At 44.1% G+C, this 27,587-nt stretch overlaps 1 protein-coding gene across 4 annotated transcripts in view; it reads right to left on the bottom strand.

The window, feature by feature from the left end:
* man1a2 (mannosidase, alpha, class 1A, member 2) overlaps positions 1 to 27,587 on the bottom strand; it is a 194,527-nt gene that overhangs the window by 96,714 nt on the left and 70,226 nt on the right. For all 4 annotated transcript variants that reach the window (XM_089003221.1, XM_089003219.1, XM_089003220.1 and 1 more), the window contains 2 exons: positions 23,073 to 23,191; positions 1,969 to 2,049 (listed from right to left, as the gene is read on the bottom strand). In XM_089003221.1, the coding sequence (XP_088859347.1) occupies positions 1,969 to 2,049; positions 23,073 to 23,191 (200 nt within the window). The remainder of the gene's footprint in view (positions 1 to 1,968; positions 2,050 to 23,072; positions 23,192 to 27,587) is intronic.

A 27,587-nucleotide genomic window follows, 5' to 3' on the forward strand; every position in this document is an offset into this window, starting at 1 on the left:
GAGATGCGGAAGTTGACCAATCTCAGGAGGGCAACATTGGTCCGGAAAATGATCCACCTGTGACAGTGTATCCCCCTCTTCCCCAGCCCCCCAGTAATCCTGATATTGGGGGAAATCAACGGCCTCGACGAGAACACAGGAGACCCAAGGTATTCACGTATGATCGCCTTGGTTCGCCATCTTGTTACAATGTAGGGACAGTACCATATCATGGTGAACAGACAATGCCTTGGATGTATGGCGCACACCCCTATTATGCCACGAAATACTACAGAAATGGTTAATCGACACTTCTGTTTAATAGAACAGTGAGATGGAAACAAGAAGACCCCGATGAGCCCTGTATAAGTAAAACGGAATGTATGAAAAGAGTTCCAGTCCGTGAATTGTTGATTGTTATAATGTAAACAGAATGTATGAAAAGAGTTCCAGTCTGTAAACTGTTCATTATTATAGTTCATATTTGGATGCAGTTCATAATACTGTGCGTCATTGTTTTGGGCACGTCGTCCAGCGCATTTATGTATTTACTAGTACATATGTTGGGATCTATTTTGAGGGGGGGTATGTGACAGGTCTTAAATTATCTTATTTCCTATTTTGATTACATTCGCGTAGTTCTATTGGTTTACAAATGATATATATCGAAAATATTTATTTAAACATGGAACGCCTGCTTCGGTTAGTGTTTCGTGTCGGACCGATTTAGATCGTTGGACCGGAAATTGTTGTGCGCATACGTTTGCATTAGATCGGGGCATTCGAAGTAAACCACTGTTGAGTCAAGACTTATCACATTGCTTGTCTTGTGTTTTTTTTCTGGATCCCACAACACCGTATCTCCCTTACTATAGTGGAGAGCGCAACACTCTCAGTCGTACAGGAGTGGTCCATCGATGAGAAGGTTTCTTCAGCCGTCATCTGTACAAATTTGAAGGTTTCGGACGTTTCGCCTCCTATCCAAGAGGCTTCGACAGCGAACTAGCGAACTAGTTCGCTGACGAAGCCTCTTGGATAGGAGGAGAAACGTCCGAAACCTTCAAATTTGTACAGACGGCTGAAGAAACCTTCTCATCGATTGAGACTTCAAATAAAGAAAACTCACAATACCTTTCCTGGATCTGGCTGAGTGAACTTTTATCATTTTTTCCAGCTAATGTTATTTCCGAAAGCATGAGCAATTTAGCCATATCAAAGCTTTTCGGCAAAGTACTCGAGAAAACCCCACGTACAAGGCATAGTTTATGAGTCCTCTGTAGACTACTAGGAGGGATTGATGTTTATTTGAGCACTTTTAGTTTATCATGATGAACAGTGTTATTTCTGAAGTACAGTATTCATTTACAGAACTGTGATTTAAGGGTCTATCTGAACAAAGTTCAGTGTAGAATACTCAGAAAATTGTTGTTTTTAATGTTATCCTAAGCATCTTTTCCGGACCTGATGTTCTATTTTATTTATATTTTGCAGTTGCAGTTAGGACTATGACTCGTCTCAAACAGCAGAAAGGAAATGACTTCAGCCTGCCGGTCCAGGCAGGCTGAAAAACAATAAAATACCTTATAATGCCACATTTTCTTTTATCTTTTTGTCTCAATAATGCCATGAATTAAAATGAAAATACGGCCTTTTCCTGTAAATTTTATATGAGATTAAAATGAGATTAATTACATAAATCTGTTAAAGACCCTAATTCATTCATCAGATATTCTTTTGGGAGGCACCTGACAGCACTAAGAAAAATATACAATAATATAGTGACAGTATAACGTTAAAAAAGTGTTGATATCCTCTGCTATTCAGTGAGGCAAAAAGCCAAGAATTCTCTGGGGCAATGGAACATATTTTACAACCACGCGTAGGATAAACCAAGGTACTAAAGTTAAAATTTCTATTGTCTAAAAATGTCTGCACTTTAATGCACGTCTTGCGTATTTCATTATGGAAGAATTACAGGTGAGCACTGACCTCTTGTCCAGACAGATAGTAGGCTGCCAGCAGGCCTCCGATGAAACGGATGTTGACCTCAAACACAGACACCTCCACATTCTGCAAAATCGGAAACCAACAGAATCCCAGATCAGAAACACAAATGCAATTATTTAATAATATACACACCCGGTGTTAACCAACTGGTTGTTCATTTGGGGTTCATTATCAGGTAAACTGTGTCATGATGCAATTGAATCTAAGCTATTTTGTTGCAACCAGCAGAAATTAAGATTCATTTTAAAGAAATCAGGGCTGAAGGCTGCCTTTAAATGGTTGCTTTTGCCTGTAAAATTCCAGACACAGTGAGGAAACATCATCCCATTACGCCTGTGCAATATGTGCAGTTTCCCTTTTTTTGGAGACAAAAATAAATCATCATTAAAAAAATATATATGTTTGTTGCAAATAAGGTGGTGTGCCACTGTTACTGCCGAGGACATGGAGGCGAACAGAGGAGCCAGTTTCCTACACGGGCAGCATTGATGCAGAGCAGTGATGCCAGAAAAGTGAGTGACGGCGGCAAAGTAGATTTAGATGTGAAAACCAGAGTGAGGACCACAGCAGACACTGATACATCCGCACTGAAAGAAGTAGAGAGATACCACCGCTCCTTCCAACGGACTGCTGTCGGGCTTTTGAATGAACAGGTGAAACCCTGGACTCACCCCACCCATACTTCTCCCTGAGGCATTGTGATATCATTTTCAGTCAACATCAAGTATCGGTACTGATAGATCCAATTTTGTGATTGAAGAGTAATCACTTGTTTGAATGTAAAAATCAAGCAGGAACCAGAGTACAAAACAAAAAGTGCTTTAATCTTCCGGACAGTGTAGAGACATGTTACTCCGTCAAGGGAGAAGCGGCGAGAGGGCGACCCCTCACCCTAAGTAGTTATACGGTGGGAATGACGTTATTTCAAAAGAGCCGATCAGCTACTAGATACAAAGGTGAAAGTTCACAATCAGTGTGAACTAAGAATGTTTAAAGTAACGGTTCACACTAAACAACAAATGCGTAAAGCAACAACGTAGACAAAACTAAAGAAATGTAAAAGAGTAAAAATTAAAAGCAGCATCAGATGTTTAAGGATGTGTATATAAAATCGTCCTATCATCTCCCCCCTGTTACACATTCAAAACATCAGTACATACATCCCCACAACGGTTTTCAGTGTGAACATCATAAACTAAAGGCACGGGGAGACTTTCCCATGGAGAAGGTGAAAACCCCTGATGTAATTAATGCAGAGGGAAAAAAATCATTCTCGGCCCTCCGGTACCAGCGACCACACTCTGGCCATGGCATAAAATTCCAAATTACAACAGTATCCCCTTCACGCATTTGTTGGTACAAAATCTTCACATAATTAATATGGGAACTGGTTATCATAGAGATCACCATCGCTCATAAACAAGGAACAATACAGCCAATGACTAAAAAAAAAAAAGAGAAAAAGCACGATCACGATAGGTGTAAACAGTCTCAGCAAAGTCGTATACCAAGGGCTTTCAAAAAGCATGGCAAAGATCAGGTTGTTGATCTTTGGCCATAGCATCTCTGAGGTCCCTGATAAAAGAGAAATCATTCGTCATGTTTATAAAATTGGCTTCTTCCGGTCTATACGTGTAATGAGTGTCACCAACCATCGCACAGAGTCTGTGACGTGCAGTCAGTGGAGGCAGTGCCTCACCTGTCATCATGGAAAGCTGTCATGGAAATATCAAATGAAAAAAAAAAAATAAACAGTTATATGTATTTAGTGATTTGTACTTTAAAGTTCTTGTCCATTTAACTTCACCGTTTTAGGATTTTTTTCTAAATCGCTGAATTTTCACATTTACCGTTCAAATACTAAGTAGAGACGAGCAGTGAGGCACCAGCCGGCTGAACCTCACTATGGATTGCACAATCACTATGCTTACTGTGCTGGCTTGCTCTGCAGTGAGACCGCGTTGCTGTCCTTCTGCATATCGCAATTAAAGCGTTCAAACACGTTTAGTATATGAACTAAATTCATAAATTCACAATGGCACCAAAGGGGCCATTGTGCTTTTTTGCGCCTGTAATGGGCAGCATCTTCACAGCCCCGCTTTGTTTAGCGGAAAGGTCAGTGCCGTTGGACGGTCTGCAGCTGGATGGATGCATGGCTTGAGGAACCCGCAATAAGAAGAAAGGAGCGTCAATGCAGAGCGCCGATGCGTATGTGGAACTGTTGCGGCTTGGAATTGAAGCAGATTTATGTGGAACAGGAGATGTGAGACAATCTCTTTTCGTCAATGGATGCTACAGCTGCGTGTTTGCTTTCAACATTTAGCTTGTAGTTGACATGCACATTCCACCATGATGTCCCTGATCCACTGGTGGAAAGATGCTTTGATCTTCTCCTCTTTCATCTAGAACTGTTTCATCATTCTGTGTCATCACAAAGAGGGTACAGCAAGTTCTGAAGAATGAATGTCTCTCTGTGTCTTTGTTTTGTCATATTGTCTCTATGCTGTCATATTATTTGTTATTTAGTTTTTTTTTTGTTCTTTTGACTTCAAGACGGCGCCGCGAGAGTGGCTGCCTTTCCAGCAGCTCATGTATTTCGTTTTTCTACTTTCATTCCTTTCATCACTTTGCTGCTGTGAAATGTAAATTTCTCCACTGTGAGACTAATAAAGGCATATCCAATCCAATCCAATCCAAATTTCTACAGTTTAGCTGGTGTATATGATGTAGAGTCATTGTACATTATAAACACTGTACTCCAGTGTTTATTTTGTTTTATTTTTATCAAAACGCTGTGCGTTGGTGAGGCACACAGTTCTCCCGCCTCATGACAGGCAGGGGGCGCTTGTGATTCCAGAGATACTTCTTACTCCACGTCTGCAGAATAATAGAATTAGAGACAGAAAGCTACAGTAAACAGTTAGCAAGTAAAGTGCAACTCTGCAGTCATTTTTTCGTGTTGCTTGGCCTCACTTTCAGAATGGAGGATTACATATCTTAATTGAAAGAATTTTCTAAACTGGACTTTCTATCGAAGCAGGAGGTAATAATTAAAGGAAGACCAACACCGGAGCTAAAAGGTTTGCTTCAGACAACGGGACACAATAATCACTCTTTTCAGGCGGACTGGTACACACGAAAAGGCTGGCTGTGTGGATGTCCAGCAAGAAACCGTCTTTTCTGCTTTTCCTGCCTTCTGTTCTCAATTTGTGACAATGTCTGGACGCAAATGGGATATTGTGACCTGAAAATTTTACAACGGAGCCTCATCAAAAATGAGCGAAGACTCAACATCAGCATCCACAATGCTAAGGTAAAGGAGAACCGGGAGATTTTAAAAGATCTCATCAATGCCACCTGCTTCCTTGCCAAACAACAGCTGGCATTTCGTGGAAATGATGAAAGTAAGGGCTCTGCTCATCGTGGCAACTATGTTGAACTATTACATGCTTTCGCTCAGAAAGATGACAGGCGAGCGAGTCATTTTGGGACATCCACTATATTTTCTAGCCTGTGAAACAGAATACAGAACGATTTAATTGAAGCAGTTGGTGATGTCATTAGAAATGACATTAAAAAGGAGATCGGTGCAGCCCCATTTATTGCTGTAGAAGTAGACGAGATTGTCATTCTCAGCACTGAAAACATACAGTGGGAACAGGACTGATCAAGGACGACTTTCTTCACTGGCAGTGATCTCCGTTGAGACAGAGAGACTTTTAAAACTGAAGAAAGATAAGGAAGGCTTCTACAAAGAAGTTATCGATGCCTTTCTTCAGAAGGAGCGGCGCATGGACTAAAGGTAACACGATAAAAACGTTTTTTTTTTAATTATTTTTTTCTATGCTACAGTTTGTATATACAAGAAATGCTGACATGAAATTTTAAACAAAATATGTTAACTGTTGCCAATCAAATGGTGAATAAACTACTCTGTAGAGTTCATATGTTTGTAAATCTGACTATGATGACGTCAGTGCCTCACCAGCCATGAACCTCACCGCACGTCACTGGCACAGACGCCCCCTTGTGGGGCTGTCAAAAGGTCTAAAACCATTCTATTTTGCAGCACCATTTGTCGACTTGTTGAAATTTCGGTGTTTTGCATCTCATCCACTTTCAAACTGGCATTTACAAACACTTGAACTCTGTAATTAATTGTCTCAATTCTTAGCATGGTTTTAGCCACTTCAATTTGCGGAAAAAGAGCGGACATTACTTTACTACCTGTGCTATGGTGTTTGAATTGTTCCGGTTCCCCCGATGGAATCATGAGGCTTAAACGATACTCTCTCTTAACATGATGGTGTACCGGATGACTGTTGACAATAAACGTGTTGTCGGTTCCATAACAGGTGCACATAATCCAAAACCAAGCGGGGGATTAAATGAAAACACTTTCCAACGACATAACCACGAAAGATACAAAGATACGGGCAAAACGGTGATATTGGTGTTTAGCGGTAGCACATAAAAACCCATCATCATCTATAAAACAGGGTTGAGAATGACAAATGAGGAAAAAAAAGTGCAAAAAAGGGGGGCACACAAATTATATATATATATATATATATATATATATATATATATATATATATATATATATATAGTAAAGTCTCGTTATATCGATATCGTTTATATTGATAATACTGCTTATTACAACATTATTGTCATTTCTCGTGCACATTTCGTTCTTTTTATGTATAATTAGTTCCGTTTAGTATGATTAGTGGTTTTTACGATAATCCGGTTAGTACGGTGCTCTTTTTCATCTCCCCCCGGCCATTTTGCGATGTTTATATCGATACACGCCATCGGCATTGCCATTGGTCGACTTGGTCACGTGAGTTTGTTACGTAACCAGCTCCCGTGTAGCAGACCCATTTCCATTTTCAGACGCTAGCTCGTGTGTAGCAGACGAGATTGAAGTGTTTGTGTTAAAAGGTAAAAATGGGAAGCAGAAGAAGATTGATGACTTTTTTTTAAATTGCATACATAATACAGTAAGATGTAAGCGTTGCAGTTTCCCTGTTGTGTTATGTACATGCCCACTGTACTGTATATGAATGCAATCGTTTTTTGCAACAATGTTTCTTGTTTTGTCTGCTGAAGCGTGATTTTGAAAATTACCATACATTCCATACTGTGCATTAAAGCACAACCGATGTCACTTTTTATTCAAATGAAAAACACCAATAAAAATGACTTCACGCCAAGACGTCTTGCATTGCTTGTGAATCCAAACAATGGCTTCAGATTCGGATCATATGCTTTCTTGTTACACATCCAGTTATGAATATGATTCAAATACACTGTAGAGGAAAGCACTGAAGAAGAAAGCATACATGTTTGCAATCGATTAAAGAATTATATGTGCCATTTTTGAGGGAACATTCGGGGAACATCTCTCACCCAAAAAAAAGAGGCATAAAATGGAGAGCTCATGGCACAGAACGGATATATCGACATTTTTTCTAACTCCCGAGAATATCGATATAACGAGACTTTACTATATATATATATATATATATATATATATATATATATATATATGTGTGTGTGTGTGTGTGTGTGTGTGTGTGTGTGTGTGTGTGTGTGTGTGTGTGTGTGTGTGTGTGTGTGTGTGAGGTGAAACTGAAGACATTCTTTTCCATGTGTTTCTAGGCCATACCCCTCTTGATGTGCTTCCTAGGTAGCCTAGCCACCATTAGCAAGGTTCCAAATCCGGTGTTCCGCGCTATGGTCCCAACTGGCGACGAGTTCCATGCAGCAATCAGTTTCTCAGTGTTCCTTCACAGAGGACAACAATGGAGCTCCCCGGCCACACACTCAGAGGCTCTCTGGCCTTAAAAGCCTTGCATGCCAATCACGCCATGATCAGCCGCATGTGCGTGGTTTGGAATATATTGAAATCATATATATATATATATATATATATATATATATATATATATATATATATATATATATATATATACGGTGAGACCTCAACTTACGAACTTAATTGGGTCCCAGACAGAGTGTGTGAGATGAAAAGTGTGTATCTAAAAAAAAAATTCCCATAGGAAACCATTAAAATGGGAATAATCCGTTCCCGGGTTTCCATAAAATATACTTTTCAACTAAATAAGCCTAAAAACTACACACAGCATACCTTATTCTATGTATAATAAGTGTGCTATTGTATTGTAATGAAAGAAATACAGTGCATTGTATCATAAAGTCACTTTATTTACACTTGTGATGGTCATTTATGGCTTGATGGAATGGCATTGGAGGTCGAAGGTCAAAGGGAATTGCTGTTTGGAAAGAGAGGCGCATTACATGAGGACTGTAATTAAAGAAATAAACTGTGCTGTAAAATAAAGTTTTATTTACCTTTTTGATGGTCGTTGATGGCTTATGGATGGAGAGTCACCTTCCATAAGGACTGTTGGTAACTTAACCTCTGGTGCTGTTCGGTCGTGTGCTTCTGCCGAAGATCACTCCGCCAGCCGTGTGTATTATGAAAATAGTGCTTATTATAAGGTTTAATTTTCATAAATTTGACGTTTGTAAGATAAGGTGTTTGTAAGTTGAGGTCTCACTGGCTGTGTCCTGGAGGGCAAATACATCCCCCTAAGATGGCTCCACCCAGAGAGAGTCTTGGCCCCATCTGGTGGAAGGCAGCAATTAAAACCACACACCTGCAGCTGATCAGGGCTTGATTGGCAAGCAAGGCTCTTAAGGCAGAGAGCCTCTGAGTGTGGAGCTTGGGGAAAGACAAGCTCGATTGCTGTGCTCTGTGAAGAAGTTGATTGCTGCGTGGAACTCATTGCAAGTGGGACCACACGACTGGACACTGGATTTGAACCTAGCTAAGGTGGCTAGGCTACGTGAGGAGGACGTCAAGAGGGGTGAGGCCTAGAGACTCTTGGAAAAGAACTCCGTCTTCAGTTTTACCTCAGAAGAGACTTTATTTGGATTTAAGTATCAGAAGAGACTTTATTTTGGATTTAAGTATCAGAAGAGACTTTATTTTGATAAGTATTGGAAGAGACACTATTCAAACCATTGTTGCTTGTGAATTCCCCCTGGAACCCTTGATTAAAACCTTTTGTTTGTATCCAAACCTGTCGTCCATTGCACTTCTTGTCCTGTCCCGATGAGAGCTAGCCTCTCATGATATCACATATGGTGAATGTGGGCACTGGACAAGCGTTAGTAAGTGCATGGACATTGATGGTTTGTGTTATGTTTTTTCTAAATTCAAAATATCCTCAATTACAAAAATGGAAGACATTTTGAAAACCCTGCTTGCAAGTCAGGAAGCCCAATATCGGGCCAATTTGGCTCTACTGGAGGAGCAAAAGAGAGCCAATGAACTGAAGGCAGAGGAATTGCTCTTGCAGAAACAAATGGCCACCAAGAATATTCCCCGGGTGAAGGTGGGTGATTTTTTAGCCAAGATGGGGGGGGACGGATGATATTGAGGCGTACCTGCATACGTTTGAAGCAACCGCCACTCGAGAAAAGTGGCCCAAGCAGCAGTGGGTGGGATTGCTTGCACCCTTCCTGACAGGGGAATCGCTGAATGCTGTCCTGGACTTGACCCCAGACAGAGCAGAAGACTACAACTATTTAAAAGCTGAAATTCTCAGCAGACATGGGCTCACCAAGTTCGGGATGGCACAGCGCTTCCACACCTGGACTTTCCAGCCAGACCAACTTCCACGGGCACAGATGCACGAATTGGCCCGCATCGTACGGAAGTGGCTGGAACCGGAAAGGAGCACGGCAGCTGAGGTGGTCGAGGCCATTGTCGTGGATCGCTACTTACGAGCCCTGCCCTATGAGGCAAAAAGGATAATCAGTCAGCAGTTGCTGACTACTGCGTGTCAAACTGTGGCAGCGGTGGAGCACTACCAGGCCACAGCGGAGATGCTGCGAACGACCAAGAGGGAAACCGGCAACACATCCCCATCCCGGACTGGAATGGCCCGCCCAAAGTTGCCCAAGCCCGCCAACACAGCCAAGACTGCTCCAGGTAGTGTCAGAAGTCCACCCAGGCAGTGGCGGACGCCCAGTGGCACCGAAACCAGACGATGCTACAGATGCGGAGAGACGGGACACATCTCATGGCAGTGTGGAAAACCAGCGGAAGAGTCCATGCCGACCGCTGACTCTTCCAGTGCCCACCCTGCTCACTATGCCTCCCTCCTGGGGGGTAGTGAAAGCTCACTAACAAGACCCCCCACCTGTCCAGTGACGGTGAATCAACAGGATGTTGAAGCCCTGCTGGACTCCGGAAGCCTGGTCACCTTGGTGCGCCAAACGCTGGTGGATCCAACCAGTTTGTCTCCAGAGAAAACCCTTCCAGTCTCCTGCGTCCACGGAGACACCAGGGAGTACCACACTACTGAACTCACCATGACCACAACCAAGGGAATCATCCGCACGGTAGCCGGTGTGGTTGACTCTCTCCCTGTTCCCCTCCTCATTGGACGCGACTGCCCTGCCTTTCACCCACTGTGGAGAGAAACACAGGAAAGACTGGCCCGACTACCTCGGAAGGCGAGAGGTAAGACGCATGTAGTGAATACCCAAGCCTACCCCTCTGATTCACTCTCCCCAGCCTGTGCCCTCCTAGGGACAGCACATGCACCACCAGAGACTCTGGCCCAGAGACCGCCGAGGAAACTCCAGCCCCAGAAAATCTCCCGGCTTCCAGTGGTGATGAGAACCCAGGGACCCAGAAGCAGCCTCCTCTAACAGGCCGGTATGGTACAGTCCAGTTACAGGATCCTACCCTTGCCAACGCCATGAAGAATGTGCAGGTCTTAGAGGGTGTAGTACTGGGGGAAAGGACAAGCCCCACATACCCCCATTTTGCGGTTGACCGGGGGCTGTTATACCAGGTGACGAAGCAAAAGGATGAAGTACGTGAACAACTTCTTGTGCCACAACCACACCGAGCCACAGTACTGGACTTGGCACACACACACCTGCTAGGCGGATACCTAGGGGTCGAAAAGACAAAAGAGAGAATCCTGCAACGGTTCTTCTGGCCAGGGGTGCACAAGGATGTGGAGAACTACTGTCGTTCTTGCCCCGAGTGCCAACAGGTGGCGCCAAAGCCCACATACAGAAACCCGCTCATTCCCTTACCCATCATAGAGACCCCTTTTCAGAGGCTTGGGCTGGACATAGTAGGACCTCTACCAAAAAGTGCTAGGGGACACCAGTATATTTTGGTTATGATGGATTATGCCACGCGGTTCCCAGAGGCTGTTCCCCTCAGAAAGGCTACCACAAATCACGTGAACCTCCTAAAGAAATGGCATGCCAGAGAGGCGTTGTTTAGTTGCCTACCCCCCAGCAAGGCGAAGGAACCGGCCAGAGAAGACGTCCAGACGGGTCCAAATTTGTCCCCACACCAACGCCAGATGACCCTCAAATTGGTTGAGCGTAACCAAGACGTCTTCTCCTCCATACCTGGACACACTGATGTGGTGCAACACAAGATACGCACCACACCTGGAAAAACAGTCCACCAACGTACATACCGGGTGCCGGAGGCCCGTAAGGCAGATATTCAGGAGGAGATACGGAAGATGCTGGAACTTGGAGTAATTGAGGAGTCCCAAAGTGCCTGGGCAAGTCCAATCGTGTTGGTTCCCAAGCCAGACGGGTCAATACGATTCTGCAATGACTATTGGAAGTTGAATGAGGTGTCTGAATTTGATGCGTATCCGACGCCTCGTGTTGATGATTTTATTGACTCCCTGGGACAGGCACGCTTCATCACCACTCTCGACCTCACAAAGGGTAATTGGCAGGTGCCCCTGACATCAAAGGAGAAGACAGCCTTCGCCACATCTGAGGGGCTCTACCAATACACCAGGCTCCCGTTTGGTCTCCATGGAGCACCCGCCACGTTTCAGCGCCTAATGGACCGGATTCTCACCCCCCACAAGAGGTATGCAGCAGCATACTTGGATGATGTCGTCATACAGAGTCCCGACTGGGAGAGTCACTTACCCCGAGTGCAAGCTGTGATTGACTCCCTCAGAAAAGCAGGTCTCACAGCAAACCCGAAAAAGTGCAGGTTGGCATTTGGCGAGACCAACCACCTGGGCTACACTACGGGGGCTGGTGAAGCCTCAAGAAGCAAAACTACGGGCTATACAAGATTGGCCCCAACCCCTTACCAAGAAGCAGGTGAGGTCGTTCTTAGGCATGGCTGGCTACTATAGACGCTTTATCGCTGACTTTGCTACTATAGCAGCCTCCATGACAGAATTGACGACAAAAAAAAAAACTCCCGATTGGTGAAATGGAGCCCAGAGGCCGAAATGGCCTTCGCCAATCTAAAACAGGCATTGTGTTCCAGTCCGATCCTGGTGGCACCAGACTTCAGCAAGGACTTCATGGTGCAAGCGGATGCATCAGAAGTTGGTCTGGGGGCTGTACTCTCGCAAGTACATGGAGGAGAGGAACATCCCATCCTGTACCTTAGCAGGAAGCTGTTGCCCAGGGAAAAGAATTATTCCACAGTGGAGAAGGAGTGCCTTGCCATTACATGGGCGCTGGAGTCATTGCGCTTCTATCTCCTGGGAAGACGTTTCACAGTGGTCTCTGATCATGCTCCTCTCCAATGGATGGCCAGGAACAAGGAGACCAACAGCAGGAGACCAACAGCAGAGTAACCAGGTGGTTACCAGGCCTTTAACTTCTCTGTTGTGCACAGGGCTGGCAAGCGCCAAGGCAATGCGGATGCCCTCTCCCGAAGGGAGGCCTTCCTGTACTGTTTCGCATCCTTCACCCCGCCGAGGACGTCGGTCTCAAGGGGGGGGGGGATGTGTGATTTCACGAGAGGCTGTGTCCTGGAGGGCAAATACATCCCCCTAAGATGGTTCCACCCAGAGAGAGCCTTGGCCCCATGTGGTGGAGGGCAGCAATTAAAACCACACACCTGCAGCTGATCAGGGCTTGATTGGCAAGCAAGGCTCTTAAGGCAGAGAGCCTCTGAGTGTGGAGCTTGGGGAAAGACAAGCTCGATTGCTGTGCTCTGTGAAGAAGTTGATTGCTGCGTGGAACTCATTGCAAGTGGGACCACACGACTGGACACTGGATTTGAACCTAGCTAAGGTGGCTAGGCTACATGAGGAGGATGTCAAGAGGGGTGAGGCCTAGAGACTCTTGGAAAAGAACTCCGTCTTCAGTTTTACCTCAGAAGAGACTTTATTTGGATTTAAGTATCAGAAGAGACTTTATTTGGATTTAAGTATTGGAAGAGACACTATTCAAACCTTTGTTGCTTGTGAATTCCCCCTGGAACCCTTGATTAAAACATTTTGTTTGTATCCAAACCTGTCGTCCATTGCACTTCTTGTCCTGTCCCGATGAGAGCTAGCCTCTCATGATGTCACAATATATATATATATATATATATATATATATATATATACACACACACACACACACACACACACACACATATATATATATATATATATATATACATATATATATATATATATATATATATATATATATATATATATATATATATATATATATATATATATATATATATATATATATATATATATATGCATGTGTATATATATATATATAGATATATATATATATATATCTATATATATATATGTATATATAGATAGATATATATATATACACATGTGTGTATGATTTCAACAAAATGTCAGAATGCATTTAAAATAACTTTGTGATAATACTCACCATTAATATGAATGGTTTTCTATTCCTCATGATTGGTAAAAATCCAGCCAAAATATCGGAATAAAAATCAACTTGCCGGGTACATACGCAAGGTCAAAGCTAGCTAGCCTGCACACTGATCATTAGCTTGCATGGTTGCTTTCTGCCGCCTCTCACAGAAGTATATTGATGCAAACTTTAGCACGGAGTTTGTCATAGTGCCACTGACATTCGACTGTTTCATCTATGTTATTGTTTCATTGCAAATTAGATTCTATCAAATTAGAACCTGTTGTCTCCACAAAGGTGAATACTTCTCACCATTCAAGTTGATTTTTTTTTACTCGTCCGCTTATTCAAAAGGGGGCATTTACCTGTTCGACATCAAGGGCACCTAAGTCAAGATCATCCAATAAAAATGGCGCTTTCCGCCAACACAAGCCGAAATAAACAGCGAAAAAGCGAGAATACAAAGTCGGACATCCGACGATTGGTGGAAAATTCTCATCCCTGCTAAAACCTAAATTTTGACCCGTACCGGACATTGAAACGCATAATGCTAATGGTAATGCGCTCTTGGTCAAACTTGGTTACCTGGTTCTAAAACAGTGCCTAAACCTGGAACAATATCTCCTTTAAAAGCCTTGCGAAGAGCCGGAAAATGTTGTTCGGGTTTGTACAAAGACATGACAATTACGCAGATGTTTTGCTTCTGGTACAGGTGCTAACGGTTTCACTACCACAAGCAAGTTGTTCTGCGAAGTCAGTCTGCAATGGCTGACTTTCCCCAGCAGGGGACATCAGCACCCCACGTGTCTGCAGTGGCATTGTGGAGTGCACAGGGGGAGTCACATCTATGGCTGCCTGGCTCTGCTGAAAAGCCCCCACCGCACCTGAAACCACGCCACCAGGCATGCCCTCAGGCCAGCCCCCAGTCCCGCCTTTGGGTTGGCCTCCAGCCTCCAAAAATGGCGAACCCCCCCAGCAGTCATGCAGTCTTTTCTTTGTCTGCGCGAGGCCGTCTCCTCATCAGGGCCTACTTTTGAAGACATTGTAGCAACCATAGCTTTATTCTCTTCTCACGCTTAAACTGGAGCTCATCCTTTCTTTTCCGAGCTTGTTCCAGCCATTCATCACAGCTACAATTTCTGCACGAATTTTGTCCAGAGGCCTGCCTTGAGATGACGCCTCATGGAGCTACATTCACGCATTCACTAGGGTTAGGCTAGGGTAATCCCACCTGGACAAAACCCAACAGCCCAGGCCTGGATTGCCAATGACTCGATACTCGGATATCTGGCCAGGAAATCCTATGTGAGATTAATAAAAACCCCACAACATATCCAACCACATTGCTGAGTGTTGACGTTTCCCATCCCACCTGGTAAGAGAAACCACCGTCCTGGCTCCAAAACTCCATCAAGAAGCCGTGCGAGCAACCAGCGTCGAAGAGGCCCACACGAGCATGGACGATCCTTTGTCCACAAACAAAGCAAAACTCTCCGTCGCTGGAACGTCGGTCCTAGGTTTCACGGCACCAAATTATACATCCAATTTTGTGATTGAAGAGTAATCACTTGTTTGAATGTAAAAATCAAGCAGGAACCAAAGTAGAAAACAAAAACATTCTTTAATCTTCCGGATAGTGTAGAGACATGTTACATCTTTACTCCTTCAAGAGAGAGCGGCGAAAGCGCAAGCTCCTCCCTCACTACCTCACCTGAGGTAGTTATTGAGTGGGAATTATATCATTTCAAAAGAGCCTATCAGCTACTAGATAAAAAGGTGAAAGTTCACAATCAGACTGAACTAAGGATGTTTACAGTAACAGTTCACACTAAACTACAAATACGTAAAGTAACAACTTTGACTAAACTAAATAAATAAAAATGTGTAGAAATTAAAAGTAACATCAGATGTTTAAGGATGTGTATAAAAATATCGTCCTATCAGTACGAGGCAAGATGGATAAAAACAGGTGCACTATTGAGGTAAATTTATTTTCCACAAACACAAGATCGATCATAATGCTTTGTTTAGATGCCACATCCATTTTGTTACAAAGAACAATTTTGACTCGACTTTCTTTTTGAAGTGGGGGTGACATTTTAATGGTTCTTGACTACCGGTTTTACACATTTGAGTTTCTGTCTGTATGTGGGAATTAAGTGGATTAAATAGTGGTCAGAAAGACCCACTGTTGCATGCGCAACAGACCGGTATGCGCCTTTGAGCCTTTGAGTGCTGTGTAACAGTGATCTAGAATGTTTCCTTCTCTGGTGAAACAGTCAATATGCCGCTTATATTTGGGAAGTTCACAGTTTAGACGCGTTTGATTAAAATCGCCCAAAATGATCAGGGGTGACTCTGGATATTTTCGTTCGAGTTGGTTTACATGGTCCGCTAGCGTTTGTATACACGCGTTAGCATTAGCTTGTGGCGCGATGTACACGACGACGAGAAAAGGAAGCGAACTCCCGCGGCGAGTAGAATGGCTTGCCGTTGAGAGACAGTGATTCCAAGCCAGGGCTGCAGTGTGCGTCAAGTATCGTGATATCGGTGCACCATTCTTCATTGATGTAGAAGCATATTCCACCACCTTTGGATTTCCCAGATTGCTCCGTGTCACGGTCGGCTCTGAGGAGACGGAATCCGGGTAGGTGTAGCGCGGAATCCAGGTGGCGGTCACTGAGCCAGGTCTCAGTGAAGCACAGCGCAGCAGAGCGTGCAAATGTTTTATTGGTTTTTGTGAGAAGAAGAAGTTCGTCCATCTTGTTTGGTAGTGAGCGTAGATTAGCGAGGTGGATCGATGGGAGCGGCGTTCGAAATCCACGCTGCCGTAGCTTGACGAGCACGCCGGCTCGCTTCCCTACGCTGCTCGCGAGCAGCCCCGAAAAACCTTGTAGATTTTGGTGTGTCGGTGAAAATAGTCCAAGAGTGGATTTCCCAATGCTCAGTAACTCTTCCCTCGGGTAACTGAGTCGCGTCGGGTCGCAAAAAACAAATGAAAATGACAAAACCAGGAACAATACTAGGGAGCGTTTGACCGAGGCTGCCATTCGCGGCGCCATCTTGGATCATGCGTTATTTAGTTTTTTTTTTGTTCTTTTGACTTCAAGACAGCGCCGCGAGAGTGGCTGCCTTTCCAGCAGCTCCAGTATTTTGTTTTTTTTACTTTCATTCCTTTCATAACTTTGGATTGGATTGGATTTGCCTTTATTAGTCTCGCAGTGGAGAAATTTACATTTCACAGCAGCAAAGTTATGAAAGAAATGAAAGTAGAAAAGCAAAACATAGGAGCTGCTGGAAAGGCAGCCACTTTGCTCCTGTGAAATGTAAATTTCTCCACTGAAGACTAATAAAGGCAAATCCATCTTTCATGGTTTGCAAGGTGGTGATGGCGGTTGTGGATCACAAAAAAAAAACAGGCAGGAGGGAGCAGCAGGTTGTATTTGACAGATTGTATTAAAATAAAGTCAGCAGGAACTAAATCTAAAACATCAAAATCATCTGAACAGAAAAATAGAAAGTATCAAAGAAAAACCAAGAGTACAAGTCAGCCAAGATGAAACAAAAACATGCACAGCATACAATGCAATGAATGCACTGCACAACGCAATGATCCGACACCGAATGGTCGTGCCGGGAGTCCTTTTAACTGCCACTGATTGGAACGACCAACACCTGCGCGGCTGCAGGCAGGGCCGACAGCGCGACCCGTTGGTCGCCGATCAGAATGTGGCAGTCTGCCACTGATCGGAACGACCCGCAACTGTGCAGGTGCAGGCGGGTCAGACAGTGCCACCCGTTGGTCACCAACCAGATCATGACACCTTCCAAATCCAAGCAAAGGTTTTTCCACTTCACATATTTGTGGCTTTTGTTTGCTGAATACACCATATCGTTTAGCCAAATCACTGCTTTCTATTCTCTTTCTTTTTTAGGATGGTGTTGATAGTCGATTTCAGCATCTCAAACTCCTTCACAAACAAAGACCACATGTATACCTGACTCATATTTCTAGATAAAATATTTCTTAATTCTATAGTTTTGCGCACTATTTTCCTCTTCACCACGTTTACTATGCCTACTTTGCTTTCTTTGGCACAGTGCCAATGGAGTCAGTGGCTGCTGACAGTAGTTGTGAGACCAATTGTGGATCAATATTACTTCACATTTAAGGCGCACTTGCGAATAACCCACCTATTTAAAATTGCATTTTTGTGTAGCTTTATCTCGTTTTTATTTAGAATTATATTTTATTTATTATTGTATCTATGCATGTCTGTGACTGTAACGTGTCCTTAGAGCTTTGAGAGGCACTTGAAATAAAATGTATAATAATAATAATCATCATCATCATCATTATTATTCTAATAAGGTGCATGGTCATCTTTTGAAGAAAATGGAGGCTTTTATCGCGGAAAATACGATAACTCAATCGCAGGGGTCAGGATTTTTGACGTTATACAAGACCAGAGCTGCAGACAATTATTTTTGTTGCAATTTGGGGATGCGTGGGGGACTGATTTAAACTGCATCTCATGCAAATTGGACAATCACATATTTTGTTTGCTTAATACATAGTCTCACTGGTGGTTTGTAAATGTCTGACTTTTTTGAAACAAGCTGCACTTTTTTTCACTTGTTTCTACATCTCCTTAACAATGCCACAGTATTCCCAAGTTGCAAGTCGATCTTGAGTTGAAATGGATTGCCATGCTTTTTTTACCCCATGAGTGTTAAGACTTGGGCACCAGCAGTTTCAGAGAAAACTGACAATCTCCAAAAACCTAACCTCTGAAACAGGACACTGATTTGTACTCTTGCTGGTTAAAAGGAAGGCATACGTGAATGTTAGCACTTTGGAAACACTACATTTTTTATTTCAATTATTATTCGTAACACATGTTCAAATTGCTTTTAACAATGTATGTTTCATTAAGAATTAATGACAGTCATTAACAGCATGTGAGGCACTCAGGTTAATCATCTCTCAGAGTATTAGATAATAGATAAATAAAAACACATCTCACTACAAATCTCTGAGTGTTTACATTACAAACGATCACTATACAACATTCCAAGAAAATCACAAACTCCCAGCCTACCCGTGTAGCTTTTGGGGATTACCCAATTCCCCTGCACACCACATTAGTTCGATCAGAGACAAAATGTAAAATAAGAGCTGACAAACATAAAATCTTGTCAATATACACATAGGCTCTATGTTAACTACAAGATTCGGGGAGAGCAAGGATCACCTGATGCAGGGGTGGCCAACCAGTAAGAGATGAGGAGCCATTTTAAAAATTATGTTACTGCAAAGAGCGCACACTCACAATGCGCGGACGCACACACACATGCAGACCCACGCATGCGCAGGCACGAACAAACACACACACACGACTATGCACACACGAACATTGCATGGACGACGAGCAACAGCAACAGGTCTCTGGGTGCTTCGTGAATTTTCGGAAAAACTATCTGCTTTTCTGTCTGACTTTTCAAAGTGACCAATTTGTGCTTGCGAAGTTCAATCCCTTTTGGAAATTCCTGATCATTGTTAGCATGGAGTGAGCTAAAGGCGCTGAAGATTTGAAGCCTTGAAATGTGCTAATGACACCTGACATAAGGCAGAATGGCTTGCTAGTACGTTCAACAAAAAATATAAACTCTCCCACTCTGTTAAAAAAAAGTCATGTGTTCATCTTCAGATTTTTGTTTTGCTGTGCATTTTTCCCTGCCATTTTGAGAGCGAACTTGACACAAATTGTTTACGACTCAAATGATTGATTGTCATCTCACGCACATGCGTGTTGACGTCACCTGGTCAGCTTGCTACCGTATTTTCACGACTGTAAGTCTTTAATGTCCTCCAAAATGTGCAGTGCGCCATATGGTCGTGAAAATATGGTACATAGTGAATGAATGGTGTCACGTTCCGAACGAGGCAGAAAGTAACCGACTCGTCGAAACGAAGTGGGATCTTTGGATCACCAAGCAGGCGACAGAGACAGAAGATCATTGCAGGGTATTTATTAACGTAATAAAATGCACTGGTCCAAGAACAGCTGAACCAGCGGAATCGTAAGAAATAAACTAACTGGTAGTGGTGCAAAAATAGGCACAATCCCGAAAGAAGGCAGACACTTACGGGACTGGGGGGGGGGAACTCAGACCGGATCAACATATGCACCGAAGCTGAGAAAGACAGTCCAGGATACGGGCGAGATACGAGGTGAACATCAATAATCCGGCACTAGCGGGATGACCGCGACCCATATAAATACACAGTGTCTGTCGATGAGGGGATTGACAGCAAGTGGTGGAAGCGGGGAGGCGCGGCCCTGCCCCCTGCTGTCAATCCGCACGTGACAAATGGAAGCGCCAGCGCCAAAACTTTTTGATGCTTGTCATGTGAAAGCCCTTGAAGTGCCGCATGAAATCGGCCAAAGAGCCGCATGAGGCTCGTGAGCCGCGGGTTGGCCAGGCCTGACCTACTGAATCCATGTGGCCCCCTATCCTGCATGTTTTATGTTTCCAACCTCCAAGACACTGGATTAAAACGATTAGGGTGATTATCAAACTTCTGCTTGCTGCTGAGCTCCTAATTTCAATCAGGTGAATCTTATGATACACGTACTGTGTCCATAAGTATGTTTATTGATCTGCTTTTCTGTCGTGTTTTGTTCAATTATTTAATAATTGCTATGGCGGATTTACTTTACCAATATGCTCGAGGAGGCATTACATTAACTTCTACAGCCTCTCTCTCAATTTCAATTGTGCGTTTTGAGGAGAGATTCTGCTTCTTGTACCAGTCTTATTTCTACAGTGATCTCAATCTTTCTAATGTTTTGTTTCATTTCAGAGCACTGCCACAGTGGTCCACAGAGGCTAATTCAGCTTCTGTGTGACTCAGTCTCACACTGTCATTCTCACAATGTTCTGTCCCATTTGGAATGTGTTTGACTTCTTTTCTTCATTTCTGCTCTTCAGGGGTCGCCACAGTGGACCAGTGTCGTCCATCTAACCCGGTTTTGTGCATCATCATCTCACATCAGCGTCCTTCATGTTCACACACATATATTCCGTCTTGCTGTAACTGATCTTCATTCCTCTCCTGTCCAGGGCAGACGTCCACCTCTCTCCCCCACCTGTTCCCCACTCTCGCAGATCACAATGTCATCTGCAAACATCATGGTCCAAGGAGATTCTTGTCTAACATCGTCTGTCAGCCTGTCCATCACCATAGCGAATAAGAAGGGTCTGAGAGCTGACCCCTTGTAGCGTCCCACCTCCACCTTGAATTCCTCCGTCACACCGACAGCACACATCACAACTGGCTTACAGTCATGATACATGACTTGCACCGCTCTGACATACTTTTCTGTCACTCCAGACTTCCTCGCGCAATACCACAACCCTCTTCTCTGTGCACCCTGTCATACTCTTTCTCCAGATCTACAAAGACACAATGCAATTGCTTCTGGCCCTCTCTGTACAGTGGGGCCTCGGCTTACGAACACCTTACGAACTTTTCGGTTTACGAACGTCAAATTTATGAAAATTAAACCTTGAAATACGCACTACTGTACCTCTTCGTGATACACACCCACCACGGCTGGCGGAGTGACCTTCGGATCTGGCGGAGTGATCTTCGGCGGAAGCACACGACCGAACAGCGCTCCAGCCGGCGCGCCTTTCCACACCCCTTCTTTCTCAATTCACACGTCGATCGCCTCCGAGGAGCTATTTGCAGATAATTTTGGTCGTATCGGACCGAAAAAGACCGCACCACAGGCTTGTGTTCAGCCGAAGGAGACACAAAACAAAATCACCGTTGAGGAGAAGAAGATAATTGAAAAACACGAACGAGGTGTGCGTTAGTGTGATTTAGTGGCCAAGTACGGTGATGCTAAGTCAACCATTGCTACCATTCTCCGCAACAAAGAAGCCATCAAAGGTTTGTCTGTTCCAAAAGGTGTTTCCGTGCTGTCAAAGCAACGGTCTCGGGCAATCGAAGAAGTTGAAAAACTTGTTAATTTGGATTAACGAAAAGAAGTTATCCGGCGAGACAGTGAGTAAAGCAATTATATGCGATAAAGCACGGCTAATTCACGCCGATATCGCCATGCGGCAACCTGGAAGTTTGGCGCTTATTGAGGAAAGCCAGCAACGGATGGTTCGAGAACATCGAGGGTGAGGAGGAGGAGATGGCTGCAGCATCAAGTGAGCTCATCAAGGCAATTTTGGCAAAGTGTAATGATGTGCAGGCTTTTATCGAACAGTTCCATCCAGAAAAGACTGTGGCTATGAGAATCAAGTCAGAAAGCAACAGGTGTTAATTGAGAGGTTTTCAATCAGCAAAAATGGTGAGGAGTCTACAAAGAAGCAAAGAAGAGAAGCCACACCAGAGGTTGAGTTACCAACAGTCCTTATGGAAGGTGACTCTCCTTCCATAAGCCATCAACGACCATCACAAAGGTAAATAAAACTTTATTTTATAGTACAGTTTATTTCTTTAATTACAGTCCTCATGTAATGTGCCTCTCTTTCCAAACAGCAATTCCCTCTGACCTCCTACCTGCAACGCCATTCCATCAAGCCATCAATGACCATCACAAATGTAAATAAAGTGACTTTAATACAGTGCAGTGTATTTCTTTCATTACAATACATTAACACATGTATTATACATATAATAAGGTATGTTGTGTGTAGTTTTAAGACATATATAGTTTAATATTATATTTTATGGAAACCTGGGAACAGATTATTCTCATTTTAATGGTTTCCTACGCAAATTGTTTTTTGGGATGTACACTTTTCGCCTTACACACTCTGTCTGGGAACCAATTAATTTCGTAAGCCAAGGTCTCACTGTACTTCTCTATCAGCATTCGTAAAGCAAACACTGCATCTGTCCTTCTCTTTTTTTGGCATGAAGGGATACTGCGGGTGACAAATGTTCACTTGGGCTCTTAGTCTAGCTTCAACTACTCTTTCCATAAGTGTCATTGTATGGCTCATCAATTTTATTCCTCTGTAGTTACAATTCTGCACATCTCCCTTGTTCTTAAAAATATCTGTACACTTAGTCTCCATTCTTCGGGCATCTGCTCACCATCTAAGATCTTGTTGAACAACCCAGTCAGGAACACCACTGCCACCTCTCCTCGACACTTCTAAAAATGTGTCCTCTCCAGTGGCAGGGTTTTTTTGTCATTTTCACTCAAATTGCAGGACCCACATAATATTGAATTAGGAGTACATAAACATTCAATGCAACATAAGAAACCTTTTTTTGTTTAATGGATTATCGACCTGTGAATTAATTGGAGTTGGGTACAGACCACACTAAAGTCCAGATTTTGCTCGATCCACTTCTGCCCGTCCTTAAATTCTTCATGGAGGCCCATGATGTACAGTGTGTCCAACGCATCCACGATGGATGCTCCAAGCTGAGAATTACCTGGACAAAACAGATGGAGAAACTCAAGAAAGGAAAATGTTTGTTCCACCCCCAACTAGTAATAAACCCATACATTTTCTGAACAGCTTATGCTTGCGAGAAATTTTGCAAGGAACTCCAGTAATATACTGCCTGATTGGAGTCAGTTTCGTGCAGATGCAAGCACACCAAACTATTTGACATTCCCATAAAGCAATCACCATTCTGAACAGTGACAATCCAAAGTGCCATTGTAATTATATATATATATATATATATATATATATATATATATATATATATATATATATATATATATATAGGGCTCAGAGAGGAGCTGGAGAGAGCCTGGAAGGTAAAGGTGACAGTCGCGCCTGTGGTGGTCGAAGTACTCGCGGCAATGCCACCCAACCTCGACGAGTGGTTGCAACAGATCCCGGGAACAACATCGGATATCTCGGTCCAGAAAAGTGCAGTGCTGGGAACAACACGGATACTGCACAGAACCCTCAAGCTTCCTGGCCTCTACCGAGCAAAAATGGGGGACAGAAACCACCCATGGGGGGTGAGACGAGGAATTTAAAATACAAAAAGTCCTCTATATATATATATATATATATATACATATATATACATATATATATATATATACACACATATATATACATATATCAGAATCAGAGAAATTTGCAGTCCACAGCAGCAATTGAAAAAGGGATGGGGTAGGGGTGGGGGTGAAAGTATAGAAAACAAGATATTCTAAGCATAACAAAATAAAGTGTCAACAGTATACTGTGCAAATGTAAATGTGCAAAACCGTTCCATAAGAAAAATTGTACATAGTGCAGAATCAAGAAATGCATTTGATATATTGCAACAACCCATATTTACAAGTGTCTAGTTTCTTTTTCGTTTTTTTTCACATGTGATCATTGAGAATTGTGAAGCCTGACAGCAGTCGGTAGGAACGAGCGGCGGTACCTCTCCTTCTTGCAGCGCGGGTGTAATAGTCTCTGGCTAAAAGAGCTACCCAGTGCTGTCAGGGTGGGCAGGAGGGTGTGGGAGGGGCTGTCCATCATAGCTTTTAGTTTAGCTAGCGTCCGTCTGTTGCCCACCTCCTCCAAAGAGTACAGCGAGCAGCCCACGACAGAACTGGCCCGCTTGACAAGGCGCTCCAGTCTTTTTCTATACCGGGTGGTGATGCTGCCTGACCAGCAGACAATGCCATAGTGGATGGCTGATGCCACCACAGAGTCATAGAAAGTCTTTAGGAGTGACCCCTGAACTCCAAAAGACTTCAGTTTCCTGAGTAGGAAGAGGCAACTCTGTCCCTTTTTGATTAGGGCATCCGTGTTTGTTGTCCAGTCCAGTTTATTGTTGAGTGTAACACCCAGGTACTTGTAGGAGGTCACCCTCTCAATGGCTGAACCCTGCATGTTCAATGGTGCAGGTGAGGATTGTTTCCTGCAGAAGTCCACCACCAGCTCCTTGGTTTTCCCGGTGTTGATCTGGAGGTGATTCTGCTGGCACCAGTCCACAAAGTCCTTTGTCAGTCCCCTGTACTCCCTATCGTCTCCCTCTGTAATGAGGCCGACAATAGCTGAGTCGTCAGAGAACTTCTGAAGGTGGCAGGTTGGGGTGTTGTAGTTGAAGTCCGAGGTGTAGAGGGTGAAGAGGAATGGAGCCAGGACTGTTCCCTGCGGCGCTCCGGTGCTGCAGAGAAGCCTGCCCGACTCACAGTTCTTTACCCTCACGTACTGTGGCCTGTTTGTGAGGTAATCTGTAATCCAGGATGTGAGGTGATGGTCGACTCCGGCATGCCGCAGCTTGTCCCCCAGTAGATTTGGCTGGTGTTGAAGGCACTGGAGAAATCGAAGAACGTGATCGTCATCGTGCTCCCAGCATTCTCCAGGTGCAGCAACGCCGTATGGAGGAGGTAGCTGATGGCATCCTCCACACCGATGCTGGGCTGGTAGGCAAACTGTAGCGGGTCCAGCGATGAGCTTGCCAGCGGTCGCAGGTGGACGAGGACAGGTCTCTCCAGCGTCTTCATCAGGTGAGACGTCAGCGCCACCGGTCTGTAGCTGTTGAGCTCCTTTGGGTTGGCAATCTTGGGCACTGGGACCAGGCATGACGTTTTCCACAGCTGTGGAACTCTGCCCAGCTTCAGGCTCAGGTTGAACAAGTGCTGGACAATGACACACAGTTGGTCGGAGCAGGTCTTGAGGAGTCGGGAACTGACATAATCCGGACCTGCTGCCTTCCTCACCTGCATCCTCCTCAGTTGGTTCCTCACCTGCGCAGTTGTGACAGGCAGGCAGGAACCAGGAGGCAGAATGGCGGCTGAGGGTGTGGCAACGGTTGGGAGGGCAGTTGTTGGTTGTGGAAAGCTGGTCGTGAGAGGGGGCAAGGAGGGTAAGGCCACAGTGAGAGTTGGTGCAGGTGAAGCTGACGGTGGGCCGGAGGCGGCTGGTGTCTTGTCAAAAGCGGTTGAGTTCATCTGCCCAGTCCTTGTCTTTTTCGTTCAATGTCACTGGGCTTTTGTGGCCTGAGATGTTTTTCAGCCCCTTCCAGACACCAGCGACATTGCTGGCTTGCAGCTGCTCCTCCATTTTCATCCTGTAGGCCTTCTTCCCCTCTCTGATCTTCCTCCTTAGTTGGATCTGCACGGCCTTCAGTTCCTCTCTGTTGCCCGACACAAAAGCCCTTTTCTTTTCCTTCAGGAGGACTTTTATGTCGGGATTAATCCATGGTTTGTTGTTGGTAAAACACCGCACAGTCCTGGTGGGTACGGTGTTTTGTTCACAAAAGTTAATGTAGTCTGTGATGGTGTTGGTGACTGAGTCCATGTCCTCCCCATGAATCTCAGTAAAGAGCTCCCACCTGGTTGAGTCAAAACAGTCCCGCAGAGCTTCTTCAGCTTCTGTGGACCATCTTCTGATCGTTCGGGTCACAGCTGGTTGCCTCTGGCAAGGGGTTTGTACTTCTTAAAACAGCACTTTCCTGTCTGAACGTTGTATGACCTTGGTTGGACCTGACGCAGAACAGTTCCTTTCTGTGACCATGTGTCTGTTTTGTCTTTGTACATATATATATATATATATACACACACACACACACACAGTAAAGTCTCGTTATATCGATATCGTTTATATTGATAATACTGCTTATTACGACACTATTTTCATTTCCCGTGCGCATTTCTAGTCTTTTTATGTAGCTCTCGGGTCCCGTGTCTTGCAGTGGAGCAGACGCCATTTTGCTACTGTCTTCAACCATAACAAAACAAAAGAATTGTGATCTCGGAAGGAAATACAAGGCAATCGTGGCTGTTGAGGAGAATCAAACACCAAATTAAAGGCAAGTATGCCCCAAAACAGGGGTCGGGAACCTATGGCTCGCGAGCCATATATGGCTCTTTTGATGATTGCATATGGCGCGCCGATAAAACTAAAATATGTATTTACTTTTTCGTTTCGTCGTTTTTTTGCGCAGTCTTGATTGGATGACACTGACCTAGAATGGCCGAAAGCGCCATGTTGATTGGATGATAGTGGCCGTCATGTTGAAACAGGTAAACGCCCCTTTAAATGAGCCCAACGAGTGTACTTCAGCGTGAATGCACCGGTGTGTGTGCGGGGAACCGCATCGGGTGGGAGTGAGCTGGGGGGTGACGCAGCCTCCCTGGAAGTGTGACAGCGGGCGTCTGCGGAAGTCTTCAAGCCGGCTTTCGATCACCGAATGCGGGCGTGCACGGGGGAATCTCGGCCTGTCCCTTTTGAAATATTTTCAAAGTGTTTCAGCTCCAGCAAGACGGCGAGGAGAGAAAATGTTCTGATTCTAATTTGCAATGAAACTACCATCGATGAAACAGTCGAATGTCAGTGACATTTTAACAATCCCCATGTTAACGTTAGCATTGACATACTTCTCCGAGTAGATTGCAGATAGCAAGTGTGGAAGCTTATGAGCCGTGTGCAGTCTAACTAGCAGTAACTTCGCCTCTGGACCGGCAAATTGAATTTCATTCCGATCGTTTTACCAAACACGAAGAACGGAAAACCATTCCTGTTAACGGTGAGTACTATCACAAAGTTATTTTAAATAATGCATTCTGATATTTTGTTGAAAAGTGTCCGCGCGCACGCGAGCGTTTGTATGTGCGCGCGCGCGTGTGGCTCTCGCTGAAAAACATTTCTAAATATTTTACTTTTATGGCTCTCTTAGTCAAAAAGGTTCCCGACCCCTGCCCCAGAAGATTCCCACAATGACGAGGATGAAGAACCAACAAAGACACAAGTGTTGCAAGGTGTTACGGACGTACAATCTTACTTAGAATCCAGAAAAAATGCACCAGTTTTTTTATAGAAATGTTAAACAAGATTGAATCGTTTGTGTTAAAATGTGAAAATGGGAA

This window comes from Hippocampus bargibanti, linkage group LG08, assembly GCF_051943395.1.
Source record: "Hippocampus bargibanti isolate YZ-2025 linkage group LG08, ASM5194339v1, whole genome shotgun sequence".
Classification (NCBI taxonomy): Eukaryota; Metazoa; Chordata; class Actinopteri; order Syngnathiformes; family Syngnathidae; genus Hippocampus; species Hippocampus bargibanti.